This window comes from Panthera pardus, unplaced genomic scaffold (assembly GCF_024362965.1).
Source record: "Panthera pardus isolate Hobbes unplaced genomic scaffold, ASM2436296v1 HiC_scaffold_25, whole genome shotgun sequence".
NCBI classification, from domain to species: domain Eukaryota; kingdom Metazoa; phylum Chordata; class Mammalia; order Carnivora; family Felidae; genus Panthera; species Panthera pardus.
This window is the reverse complement of record NW_026526821.1, coordinates 27,150,862-27,164,229: the sequence shown is the minus strand read 5'-3', so window position 1 is coordinate 27,164,229 and position 13,368 is coordinate 27,150,862. Positions and strand designations below refer to the sequence as shown.

The 13,368-nt window shown below is 53.3% G+C and overlaps 1 protein-coding gene across 2 annotated transcripts; it reads left to right on the top strand.

Moving 5' to 3' along the window:
- The first annotated feature begins 576 nt into the window (after window positions 1–576).
- Window positions 577–7,677, top strand: REM1 (RRAD and GEM like GTPase 1). 2 transcript variants are annotated; one of them, XM_053890367.1, is made up of 6 exons: window positions 577–674; window positions 1,514–2,083; window positions 3,161–3,243; window positions 3,961–4,038; window positions 5,680–5,881; window positions 7,074–7,677. In XM_053890367.1, exons 2-6 carry the CDS (start codon window positions 1,744–1,746, stop codon window positions 7,340–7,342), a joined length of 972 nt encoding a protein of 323 aa, XP_053746342.1. In that variant the 5' UTR covers window positions 577–674; window positions 1,514–1,743; the 3' UTR covers window positions 7,343–7,677. The 2 variants fall into 2 exon arrangements, with proteins under 2 accessions (XP_053746342.1, XP_053746341.1); XM_053890366.1 differs by lacking the exon at window positions 3,961–4,038 and having other exon boundaries at window positions 587–674; window positions 1,597–2,083.
- The last annotated feature ends 5,691 nt before the right edge of the window (window positions 7,678–13,368 follow it).

Sequence of the window (13,368 nt, the reverse complement as noted above, 5' to 3'; positions counted from 1 at the left end):
AGTGCTTAACCCAGAATTTGGTGAATGAATGAATGGGATGCCAAAATCAGGTATCAGAAGTCTTCAGCGCAGACCTAAGCTCCCTCCTCCCCTGGACCCACCTCCAAAATTCATTCACCATCCAGAGGAGAGTTTCTCAAAGTGGGGACCCATGAACTCAGCATAAAGGTCACTTTGGGCACTTGTTTGAAATGCAGATTCCCAACCCCCTCTCCCAGAACTGCTGAATCCGCCTCTCTTGGAGGGTGGGCCCTGGGAATCAACATTCAACCAGTTCCGCAGGTGGTTTCTGCGAGGGCGAAATAAATTTGGTGCACCCGGTTGCTGGCGTGAATGCAGAAGAGGATCCAGACCCAGGAATTCAGAAACCCCATCTTTCCTCTCTCGCTGCCCCCCCCCCAACCCTGACACCGCCACTACCACCCCAGGCGAAGGACTTGGGGCAGTGGGTCAACTGAGCTCGGTGAAAAGTCGTTCCGCGACCGAGGCCTCGGGGCGGGGACCCCGGGGCTGCCCTAATGGGGCGGGGCTGGACGGGGCGGGGTCTCGGCTCCTCCCCCGGCCCGGGCGGCGGGGCGGGACTGGCCCGAGGGGCTGCGCGCCGAGGCGGTGGTGCAGCCTGGAGCACCCGGCAGCCGCGGCGGCCGGGGACCCTGGACCCCTCCTCAAGCGAGGTAAACGCCCGCGCAGCCCGCCGCCAACTTAGTCAAGTTGGAGCGGAGTTCGCCAGGCGCCTGCACGGGGGGCTCTGCGGCGCAGGCAGGGGCGAGGGAGGCCTCGAACCCGCGTCCCCGGGGTGAGGGTCCTCCGACCTGGGGCCTGGAGGGTTGGATAGCCTCGGACAAGGAACCCTCCCGGGATCAGGGGACTTACATCCAGGACCCTGGGCGGGGGAGGCCTGGACTCAGACCCCGGGAATGGCACATGCGCCCCAGGGCCCTGGAGGTCTCCTCCCCGCCCCCTGCCAGGACCCTGTCCTGTCACCAAACCTGGGGCCCGGCTGCCTCGCAACCCCTGCCCCCCAGCAGCCGCTGCAGGCTGTCGCGCCAGCATCTCCTGAATTTTTCACGTAGGGGGCGGGCCGGACACGCCGTTCCCATGGCACCAGGGCTCTCGAGTTACAGCCCAGGGAACCCCCAGATTCCCATCGCCCTTCGGAATACCAACCCACCCCGTGCTGCCTCTTAGCCCTCAGCGGAAGTGAACCCCCCAGGGGCCCTCAACCCTCTTCCGTATCCCCCAACCCCGATCTGAACCTTGGGGAAGTGAGCTGTGGGGTAGGGGAGGGCCGGGGCAATTCAGGTGCCTTTCAGAACGTAGGTCCCATGTTCCGAATGGGAGGGACACGTCTGTGGACAGGGTGTGTGCATGCTTGTATGGATCCCACCTCCCTGCTCCCCCTCTGCCTGTCTCTGCCTGTGTGTCCTGGGGTATTCCGTCATCCTCAAGGCATAGGAAGTGACCTCTGGGTGTGCATGCGTGTGCTCACAGCCTGCACGCTCACCCCTCCCAGCCCGCTCTAGGCTTACTCTGGCCCTGAAGCCAGGAAGCCCCCACCCCAAAGAGCTGAGGTGCCTCCTCCTGTCATTTGAACAGGAGAAGGTTTGGGAGGAAGTCATCTCAGAAGCTTATCTGGACCCTGCAGAAGGGGGTGACAGCACCTGGCTCACTGCCCATTCCTGCTTCTTGCTCACAGAGGGAGGGAAGGAAGGAAGGAAGGAGCAAAGCCCCTCCCACCCAAGGATGACACTAAACACCCAGCAAGAAGCAAAGACCCCCCTGCGTCGGCGAGCCAGCACTCCACTGCCCTTGTCTGCCCGGGGCCACCAACCTGGCCTCCTGTGTACAGCACCTTCCACAAAATCCCAGCATCCCCGGCTGGGCCAGTCAGCCTCCCTCAATCCTCCCCCCCGGCAACCTTCACCTGCCCCCAATGGTTGGTCCTCTGAATCCAGCGACTCTGAAGGCTCCTGGGAGGCCCTCTACCGCGTGGTACTGCTTGGAGATCCTGGCGTAGGGAAGACCAGCCTGGCCAGCCTCTTTGCAGGGAAGCAAGAGCGAGACCTCCATGAACAGCTTGGAGGTAGGGACTCTGTGGGCTGGGCTGGGTTGTGGCCACAGGAGTAAAAGCCCTGTAGTCAGGGGCACAAGGCTGCCAAGAACAGTTGTGCAACTCACACACTGCTCAACTCTAAAGGGCATCATTCACATAGACTGTGAAGTGAATGATGCCCCCTGACAGTTGTGCAGGGCACAGCCCACACAATGGTCTAGAGGAGGGAAATTTGTTGAATTGTGAGAATTTTGCCAGTTTCTCAGGGATGATTAATTTCCATGTCATAAGGGAAGCAATTCTGAGCTCCATGAGTCTCAAAGGGAAAGAAATAAGTAGGCTTCCAGCCAGCTCAGAAACTCCCAGCCCCAACTTCCACCTCTCAGATCCTCCTACCTCCACAGACAACCATCCACGCCCACCATGACCAGCAGCAAAATTAAGATCTTGACCCACATGGAGACTTCCCAGGTTCCCTTATCCTCAAGTGATGCAGTGAGCAGAGAGAGCCGGGGGCCCCAGGATGAAGGGAGAAGGGACAGGACAGAGGAAATGAAGAGGGGTCCTTACAGGACTAGCTGAGAGTCCACAGGATGAGTGGAGAGGGAGGTTGGTTAAAAGCAAAGAGAAAGTGGGGACACTCTGGCCAGGCCCCTTCTCTAGCCTTGACCCCTCTGAGTGTGAGAACCCATATGAGGCATGTACATACGTGTACCTGTAGACGTGACCAATGCGGAGATTGAGGCCCAAAGAGGGTTCATACGACTTGCCTGAAGCATGCACTAAGCCAGGGACAGAACAGGAATGAGAGAATTCCCAGCCAACTTTAACCTCACCATCCCACACGCATCAACCAACAACCAACCAAAGTAGCAAAAGTTTTCTCAGCACCTACTATGTGTCAGCTATCTTGCTGGCAGCTGGGGAGACATGGGCTCCTCATGGAGCTTCCTGACCTGTCAGGAGAGACAAGACATCGAGCAAGTGCGGGGAGCACTTCCAACACAAGTGGAGGGGGCGCTGTGATCAGAAAGGGGACTAGGGGAGGCCACACCCTCCCCAGGCCTGCTCCTCCTCCCTGAGATCTGGCTCTTCCCTTGGTTGCAGAAGATGTGTACGAGAGGACCCTCACGGTGGATGGAGAGGATACCACGCTGGTGGTCATGGACACCTGGGAGGCTGAGAAACGGGTATGGCACAGCAGGCAGGACTTGGGGGGGGGGGGGGAGGTGCTGAGCCTAGGACCAGACCCCTGTCCCCTCCTCGGACACTACACAACAGGGACATGGCAGAGGCCATCCTCGGCAACCCCCAAGGCCAACAACTCCCAAGCAGCCTTTGGAACCAAAGACTGAAGAACCTCGTGACCGTGAGTCCTTTCTCACTCCATTGATGCCCTCTACAGCCGTCCCAGGATGTGCTTCTCCCCTGCCGCCCCCCACCTTGTCCTCAGCACCCTCATCCCACACACACTACCCCCCACACACTGTGCAGAAGGAGGAACACTGCATTTAGCACCAAAATGTCTGAGGGTAAACGACCCCCTTTCTCTTGCCTACCAGCTGTGTGGCTTTGTGCAGGTGACTCACCAGTCACCCTGAGCTTCAGTTTTCTCAACTGATAGATGGGTTGATCGTTCCTGCCTTCCTTACCAGCTGGTTTTTTTAAGTTCTTATGCAATTTCACAGTGGTGAGCAAGCGGTGTGCAGCATGAGACAATGCTGAAAATAGGTGAAGAGATGTAAATAATGATCATTCTAAAGACTCGTAACTTGGTAGCTAGTAAAGAAAGAAACCAAAGGAAGTCCTTCCCTACCCCCTTCCAGAGCGGGAAGAAAGCAGACTGGGATATGTCCCTGTTATGCTTGTCTCACCTGGTCTGAGTTTTCTTTTTTCTTGCTATACAGATAATACATGCTCACTGTAGAACTTTGAAGAAATACAACCAGAGAGAAGGATGTAAAAATCACCGGGAGCCTATCTCAGTAAGGGGTGGGCCCCGCCCCTAACATGCAGAGAGGCCTCACCCATGGGGTGGGGCTTAGGAGGGTTGGGTGATTGGCCAGAATGGCTGCCAGCCCTAGCGATAGGCAGAAAGGATGCGGACGAAGGAGCTAAGTGGCCAATTCTTTTCCGGCAGAATAAAAGAACACCCAAGTCCAAATGAGCGTGATGAGGATGATGACGGTCTTCCTAACTGCAGCTGGCATTTATGCAGCTGGGTGGAAGCCCACCCTTTTCCCAAGTGTCAGCCCCTGTGCTAAGCTCTGTATATATATTATGATGTTCAGGCAAAGCAAAATCTGTGAGTGAGTATTCTGATTCCCATTCTACTGATGAATAAACCAAAGCTCAGAGAGGTTCAGTAATGGGTCCAAAGTTGTCAGAGAGCAAGTGGAATTCAAACCCAGATCTATAAGACTCTGATCCTGTATTCTTTTTTTTTTAAGTTTTTTTTTGTTTGTTTTTGTTTTTGTTTTTTTTTTTGAGAGAGAGAGAGTGAGAGAGCAGGGGAGGGGTGGAGAGAGAGAGAATCCCAAGCAGGCTCCGTGCTGTCAGCGCAGAGCCCAATGTGGGGCTCAAACTCACGAACTGTGAGATCATGACCCGAACCAAAATCAAGATTCAGCTGCTTAACCAACTGAGCCACTCAGGTGCCCTCTGGGTCTGTACTCTTCTGCACAAGGACTGTCCCTCTCCATTGCCACTGGGAACACCACCTTCTGAGCCTTCAGCTGGGGTTTCACCCCTTTACCCATTCATTAAAAAACACTAGCGGGATATGTATCACGGGGCCAGGACACTGGAGACCCAGCAGCGTATAAGATAGATGCGTCCTCTGGCCTTATGGAGCTCACAGGCTGGTGAGGGAGGGGCTACTTTTGAATGCACTTGAAAATCCTATGGGGCAGAGTCCAGTGAATTAAGAAAAGGGATCAGCCTGGAAGTCCCATTTGGGAGGCAGGTGGGGGGAGGAGTACTGGAACTGGAATTCTGTGCCCAGCTGGCTGGCTGTATGGCCTTGAGAACATTTTCTCTCTCCTCTGGCCCTTGGTTTTCCTACAAGTAAAATGGGGAAACTGGTTCAGTTTGAACCAGTTAGTGACGGTGGAGGGTCGAGGCAATTTCCAAAAAGGGTCCACAGTAGCAGTGTCATTGGATTGAGTATTTATTTACTTACTTATTTATTTGGGGGGGGGGGGGGAGGGAGGGAGGGAGGGAATCTTAAGCAGGCTCCTTGCTGTCAGTCTAGCAAGACTGAGGCCTCCTCAGAAACCAGACACAAGAGCTGAACCCTTCTCAGCAGGAAGAGAAACCAAACAAATCTTTGGTCTCCAGTGTCCAGCCCACACTAGGAATCCAGGAATGAGAAAATATAGTCAGGTGGGTTCACTAGCCCAATTTTGCAAAGAGAAACTGGGGCTCAGACAGGGTTGGTGGTTTGCCCACGGCGACGATACAGAGAACAACGGCAGAATTTGTTCCTCAAACCTGTCTAGATTGTAAGCCTCAGCCCCGGTCCACCCATCAGACCATCCCAGCCCCACCTTTCGCAGCGACGCCCCTCTGGCGGAGAGGTAGGTACCTTACGGTTTGAGGACAGGCCTGGGGTCCCTCTGTTGCAGGATGAAAGCTGGAGCCAGGATTCATGCCTGCAGGTGGGCAGCGCCTATGTCATCGTGTATTCCATCGCAGACAGAGGCAGCTTCGAGAGTGCCTCTGAGCTCCGCATTCAGCTGCGGCGCACGCATCAGGCCGACCACGTGCCCATCATCCTGGTGGGCAACAAGGCTGACCTGGCACGCTGCCGGGAAGTCTCCGTGGAAGGTGAGCCGTCTACTCCACCCTCCTCCTCCAGCTTTCTCTCTGCCGCTAACCCTAACCCCGGCCCCATCCTGCATCTGCTTGCCTCAGCCTGAAAGCTAGGAACTGTTCTCGCCTCCTCTCTCACTTCCGGAAACCAGTCCCCCAAATCCTGTGAGGCCCACCTCCCTTAACCCCACGTTCCCTTCCCCCCCGTGCCCACAACCTCTGCCCCATCCTGGCATCTCCACCTTAGTCTGGACCAGCCCCCCTACTTCTCTCTCCCCGTTCAATCAGTTCTCCTCGCCAGCTGCCAGAGTTTTCCAAAACCAGATCAGACCTTGTCACTACTTTGCGTAAAAAATCCCCCTATGGCTCCCCCATGCCCTTAATCAGAGACACTTTATCCACCGGACGGGATAGGTCCACTGCCTACAATCTTTTCAGGGGCTTATACCCGAGACCTGAAACAATTATGAGCTCCAAAACAAATACAGTGAGAAATTTGTAAATTCCAATTTCACAAAGCTTTAATCATCTACAAAACTTCATATTGTGACAGCCAACAACTGCAAACCAAAACGTTTAGTTATATATAAGTTGTATTTAAAGTGGGATGGGGAATTAATTTCAATACATGTGATAACATGTGGGACCCATAAAGATCTCAAAATGGCTTTCCTCACGGGGAAAAATCTAAAAAATATGGAAACTGAGAGCCAGAGAAGGTAAGCCAGCTCCACGGGGTCACCAGCCACTGGGGGCTAGAACCCAGGCCCCTGTCTCCCAGCCCAGTGGCTTCCTGGAGATGGAAGACGATATATGCCTTGTGAGCAAACATCCCCAAATTCCGCAGCAAAACCCCCAGGCGATTTTGTGAAAATGCTGTCCCAGATCTCATCCCAAACCTCCCAAATCAGATTCTTGGCTGGTGGTTTCAGGAATCTGCATTTTAACAAGCTCCCCCAGGTAATTCTAATGCACAGCTTAGACCCTTTACCTGGCATTCAAGACCCTTCCCAGCCTCGCTTTGCATCAGTATCAGTCACTAGCCTGTGCACTAACTCCTCAGAGCCGGGTCTCGTTGTCCTCGGAATCCCCTGGCACCCAACGCAAGTTAGGGCACAAAGAAAAAAGTGACTCAGCTTGAGACTCAACGCACCTCTTCCTACCTTTATGTCCCCCTCCACCCGGCCCGTCTGACCCCGCCCCTCAGAGGGCCGCGCCTGCGCGGTGGTGTTCGACTGCAAGTTCATCGAGACGTCGGCCACGCTGCAGCACAACGTGGCCGAGCTCTTCGAGGGCGTGGTGCGCCAACTGCGCTTGCGCCGCCGGGACAGCTCGGCCCCGGCGCCTCCCGCGCCCCGACGGCGCGCCAGCCTGGGTCAGCGGGCTCGTCGCTTCCTGGCACGGCTGACGGCCCGCAGCGCCCGCCGGGCCCTCAAGGCCCGCTCTAAGTCTTGCCACAACCTGGCGGTGCTCTGAGGCCGCCCTGCCTCCTGGGGGTGGCGGAACACTGGGCTGCATTCTGAGCTCCACCGATGCCACCGAGGGTCCTCGACGCAGTTGCCTGGACTCGGCACAGTGGGCTGTGCCTGTCCGCTGCCCCGAGGGCCGCAGCATCTCCCAGAGCTGCAGCTTCAGGGACCCCCTCCGCTCCAGGAAGGGGTGGACAGACTATGGGACCGAAGCCTCAAGTTGGGCACAGAGTAGGGTTTTGTTTTTGTTTTTTTACGCGGTGCGTGTCTTTTTGTAAAAATCTTCCTTGTCCCTTGGCTCTGGCCAACTCACAATAAACCAGACCAGAAGGATGTCCTGTCTGCATGCCCAGACCTCTTTTGGAATCTTCCAGGCATCTCCACCTCCCACTCTCCCATCTACACTGGTTGCAGATTGGGTTAACCTGCTGACTTGGGTCAAGGTCAGTCAGTCAAATCAGTGGATCAATTGTGTGTTCAGGCCCTTCTCCCCTTCTCGGAACCACTGGGCATGGCCCCTGTGCGGCACCCCTCGCGCCCCCTCCCCCATCTTCGAGGGAGACCCCGTGGAGCATAAACAACCACAGTTCAGTGTGCTGACCTCCTATTCTCTCATAAACCCATGTTTTAGATTGTAGGTTCATAAAATCTTATCTGGAAGTGATCTCAGCATTCATCCTCACGATGTAATAGCTATCGTTTGTTAGGAGCTGTGTTCTAAGCTGTCACAACTAGGAATTGATCTTCACAAACCCTGTTTACTAATTAGGAAAATAGACCAATAGACGGTGAAGGTCCGCGGTCAAGATCATTTAGCTACTATAAGTGAACTTGTCAAAATTCCAATCCAGGCTTGTCAGGCTAGGGTTTGTGCCCTTTTCTGCAGTCCTCTTGGAGAATGTGACAAAGAGCTATAGAGTCCTGGGGAAGGGGACTTTCAAACACAAGTTTGCATATGACTTAACCTGGAGGGGTATCCTTGCCTCCATGAAACCCATCCATTAATCCCCAGGATTAGTTCAACTCATTCATTTTTCTGAGTGTGGGAACTGAAGTCCAGAGAGAGGAAGTGAGCATCCCAGCGTCACCCAGCTAGGGAGGGTGAGGACTGGACCCAAGGACCCAGCCTCCTCTCATGTCTGCGCAGGAAGTAGGAGGTAGTGAGGCATCCAGCCTGGCTGGGGCTGCGGGGCTGAGGCTGGACCGTAGGGGTCAGGTCAGGAGTTTCCAGCCGAAGGGGAAAGGGGTGTCACTACTTTGAGAGGAGAACAAGATGCAAATGGTTGGGACCATCATGTCCCTGACGCCTGACACCCCTGCCCCCAACCAGCTGCCCGCCCAGATGCCTTGGCCACCAGGAACATGGTGCCAAAGAAGGCTGGAGCTTGGGGCAGACGAGCCCCATATCCTCCGTCTTCAAGCCCCCAGTCTTGCCAGCAGGGCACTGATGGCACTTATTTCCTCATCCTAACTCCAGCTCGGGTTAAGGGAGGAGGAGGGGGGTCTTCCCCCACCCCAAGCTGTCTCTGGCCTGCGGTTGTGGGGGAGGGGCTCCAGTTGTGGAAAGTTGGCAGAGGCAGCCGGCAGCAGCCGGAGAGTGGAAAAAATGATATCAAACCCGGAAAAATGCAGGCCGGATGGAGGGCCTGAGTCGGCCCTGGGAGGTGAGAGGGAGGGAGGGAGGGAGGGGGCTCCACAGGCTGAGAAAGGAAGAGGGGCCAGGGGGAGAGCACAGGAGCTGGTTTTGAGAACACTGAAGGTAATCGCTGTCATTTCTTCCTTTCTTCATCCACAAATATTTATTGAGGGCCTACTAAGTGCGGGGCACAGTGCCAGGCTCTGGGGAGGTAGAGGCAAACCGAAGCAGTAGGATGCTGCTCCCTGGAGCCCCCGTCTGGTGGGGAAAGCAAACTAGAACACAAGTAAGTGAATAAAATGGTTACAAACAGATAAGGGACTAATGAGGGTGTTCGTGGAAGGCCCTGAGGATAATCCAGTGCAATCCTGCCAATTTACAGATGGGGAAACTGAGAACCGGAGAGAGGGGGCGGGCTTACCTCAGGCTACTCAGAGTGTGGAAGAAGTCATTGAGACCAGGATTAGGGATGGAAGGGGAGGAAAGGAAGGGAGGGAGGGAGGGAGGGAGGAAGAGCAGACCAGGGTCAAGGGGAAAATTATGCGGCCAACATGGCAGCGCAGTGGTTGAGGTGGGTCATAGGTCCTGAACCAGAGGGTCTGTGTTCAATCCTCTATCTCTCTGTTTCTCAGTTTCCCCATCTATAAAATAGGATTCACGACAATTCCCTCCTCAGGATTGATGTGAGGATTCAATGACCTAAGATGTGTAAATTTCTTGGGGCGCCTGGGAGGCTCAGTCAGTTGAGCGTCCAACCTCAGCTCAGGTCATGATCTCACAGTCCGTGAGTTCGAGCCCCGCCTCGGGCTCTGTGCTGACCGCTCGGAGCCTGGAGCCTGCTTCCGATTCTGTGTCTCCCTCTCTCTGACCCTCCCCTGTTCATGCTCTGTCTCTCCCTGTCTCAAAAATAAATAAAATGTTAAAAAAAAAAATTTAAAAAAAAAACAGTCCCCGTGTCAAGGAAGATTCAGTGACTGTTGGTTCCCACTAGCATATCTTAAGACCTTGGGGAAACCAGGTCTTGTTTTTTTTTTTTTTTAATCTTCTTTAAATGTTTATTTATTTGGGGAGAGAGAGATTGCGAGCGGGGAAGGAGCAGAGAAAGAAAGAGAGAGAATCCCAAGCAGGCACCGTGCTGTCAGTGCAGAGCCCAATGCAGGGCTCGAACTCAGGAACCCTGAGATCATGACCTGAGCCTAAATCAAGAGTCAGTCACCTAACACACTGAGCCACTCAGGCGCCCTGACCAGGGCTTGTTAAGGGTGGGATACTCTGGGACTGTAAAGATTTGCTTGGGAGTCTTTGCCCTGCTGTGACACTGGAGGACTTTAGGAAAATCTCTTCCCCTCTTGGGCTTCAGTTCTCCCATCTGTAAAATAAAGAGATTGAATGTGAACTTGTTCCATATATTCATGTGCGAACCCATTTACTGTCTGCCCACCCCCCCCCCCCCCCGGGAATAAATGCCCCATGAGGTTAGGGCCCCCAGTACTTCTCTTTCCCCAGCCACCTACAACAGTGCCTGGCTCATAATAGGTGATCAGTAAATACCTGTTGAAGGGAGTGATTAACTGATCTGCAAAATGGCCCTTCCAATCCTGACCCCTCTAACTCTAGGAGTCTGTGAATAAAGCATAGCTGGGAAAGCGTGTGACAAAACCACAATACTCCTCCCAGGGACATGACCCGTGATAGTTTAGAAAAGTCTTTCTCACCCATTAAAAAAAAAAAGCTAACTTTGTTTTAGCTCTTTCTGTGTGCTAGGCCCCATGTTATATGCTTGATACGCATTTTCTTATCTAATTATCACCACACCCATCTACTTAATAAGTACCATTTAACAGATGAGCAGATTTAGCAGAGTGAGGCTAAGAAAACCCAAGAAATTTGTCCAAGAAAGCGTAGTCAGGATTTGCACTCAGGTCAGGTAGGAGCTGCTTTCTTTATTGTAGAGTTGGGGAAACCGAGGCCCAGAGAAAGGAGACAAATTGTCCAAAGGCATGTAATAATAATAGCAAGCAACTACATCACTCTTACTATGTATCAGGCACTGTTCTAAGTACTTTGCGTATATTCAGTCCTCAACACCGGTCATATTATCACCCATGCCAGTTTGCAGATAGAGACACTGTATCGCAGAAAGAAAGGTTCACTGCCCTGCCAGGTCTGCACAATTAGCAAATAGCAGAGCTAAGATTCGAACCAGGGATGTGTAGTCCTGCGGTTTGTTAAGGGCTTGCCTCTGTTACACCATCTGTCAGTATGGCAAGTCCAGAGCAGGCTGGTGTAAATGAAGGGGCACCAGCACCCTGCTTCCCGGACTGGGGGCGGGGGGGTGGGGGGCAGAAAACAAAAGCACACTGAGTGTATTCTAAGCCGCCAGCTGGGACTTTCCACCTTGAAGGGAGAGTACTGTTATGGAAAAAATGATAAAGCTCTGGAAAGATGAATGTCTCCCAAAGGGCCCCAAGTCTCTTCACAGTCCCCCCCAGCCTCCTTAGTAGGAGACGGCCACAAACTGTGCCGGCCTGATCCAGATGAGACGAAGGCCACCTGGAACTTGACACACCCCAGCTAGGCTCCCTGAGTACTGAGGATCACTGGCCTCGATGGAAAGTTACAATTTCTCAGCCAAGGGCACAAAGCTTCCACTCAGGGAGCCCCCCTCCCGAGTTATCAGGTTCAGGCTGAAACTGCCTGTCCCCGGATGGTGGGAAATTCCCGTCCCCTAGGGGCGGCTGAAGCCTCCCTTTACTCAGCAAACTTGGACAAGGGTGTGTGTTCTGAAGGAGGGCAAGAAGGGTAAAGAGCGTCACAGCTGTCTGCTTCATAAAGACCAAGAATCTCTCAGTTCTGCCACGACCATAAAACCTTAGGCAAATCAAAACATACAGAGTGAAGGCGTTAGGGTAAAATTCTCTATGTGGTTGTCTCTGACTCAAGAATATTGGAATATTCTAGTACCTTAGCTTGAAAAAATACACAAGTTCAGTTTCAATTTCAGCAGCGTTCCCTTCTGTTCGCATCAGGGTTCAGTTAAAAATAATACTGATGATGGGATGGGAGCTCTGGGTTCAGCAATGTGTGCAATTTTCTCCAGTTCCATCTGGTTCAAGTTCAAGGCTAGGATGGGTCACCGTTCTGGTTTCTAGGCTGCATAAGGAACCACCCCAAAGCTTAGTGGCATAAAAACAAGCATTTTATTATGCTTCTAGATTTTGTGAGTCAGGAATTCAGGCAGGGCAGAGTGGATACAACTCCTCTCTAGGGCCTCGGCTGGGAAACTTGAAGACTCGAGTGACTGGAATCATCTCATGAGTCTGGAGGTTGAAGCCGGCAGTGTAGGGATCTCACTTACACGTGGCCTGGTGTCTTTATTTCCTGTTTTTACTGTAATGAGTTACCACAAACATAGGGGCTTAAAACAGCGCAAATCTGTTATCTCACAGTTCTGTATAGAAGTCCGACGTGGGTCTCACTGGGCTAAAATCAAGGTGTCAGCAAAGCTGAATTCTTTTCTGGAGGCTCTAGAGGAGAATCTGTTTCCGGCCTTTCCCAGCTTCTAGGGGCCAAGCACTTCCCTTGGCTCATGACCCCTGCCTGCCTCCATCGTCAAAGCCAACAACATCAGGCCAAGTCCATCTCATGCCTCCATCGCTCTGGTTCTCCCTCTTTTGCCTCCCTCTGCACCCCTGTGATTACGTGCAGCACACCAGATAATCCAGGATAACTTCCCCGTTTTCAAGTCAGCAGATTAGCAAACAATGCCGTCTGTGACCTTAATTCCACGTTGCCATGTAACGTAACATATTCACAGGTTCCAGGGATTGGGACGTGGACATTTTGGGGAACTGTTTTTCTGCCTACCACAGCAGGGTAGGATGAAGGGTGTGGGAAAGTGGTGACTGGGTCTTCACTTTCCCCCCAACACACACACACACGCGCGCGCACACACACACACACACACACACACTCACTCAGTCTTGTTCTAATGACTAGAGAAAACCCTAAACTGAAGGGCTTCCCTCCTAGTGGAATGTCAGAGGCACTGGAACACTGTTTCTAGAATCTGACCTTGCCTGCCTTCCTCAGGTTCCTGTTTCTCTCCAGGAACACCAGCTTCTTCAGACCTCCACTGGACAAATACACCCACCACCCACCTTTCAGAAAACCTTACTCCTCACCCACAGATGTAGGTCTTGCTTCCGGATCACCCCTCTCCCCCAGCAGTAATGCATCCTCAGAAGTGGGTTATGGGGACTGGATCAAGACCCCAGCTGCTCCAGCAGGGCAGTCAAGGGTGCTAGAGCTCTTCTGGTCTTACAGAACAGCCTAGAGAACAGCCCACGCCAAACCCAGTGTTCTTCGAGAGATCTGCCCACCTGTGTGAATGAGGA

Coding starts and splice junctions, on each gene's coding strand:
- REM1 (XM_053890367.1), top strand. CDS start 1,744: ATGACACTAAACACCCAGCAAGAAGCAAAGACCCCCCTGCGTCGGCGA. Junction 2,084..3,160: donor CCTCCATGAACAGCTTGGAG/GTAGGGACTCTG, acceptor CCTTGGTTGCAG/AAGATGTGTACGAGAGGACC. Junction 4,039..5,679: donor ATCACCGGGAGCCTATCTCA/GTAAGGGGTGGG, acceptor CCTCTGTTGCAG/GATGAAAGCTGGAGCCAGGA.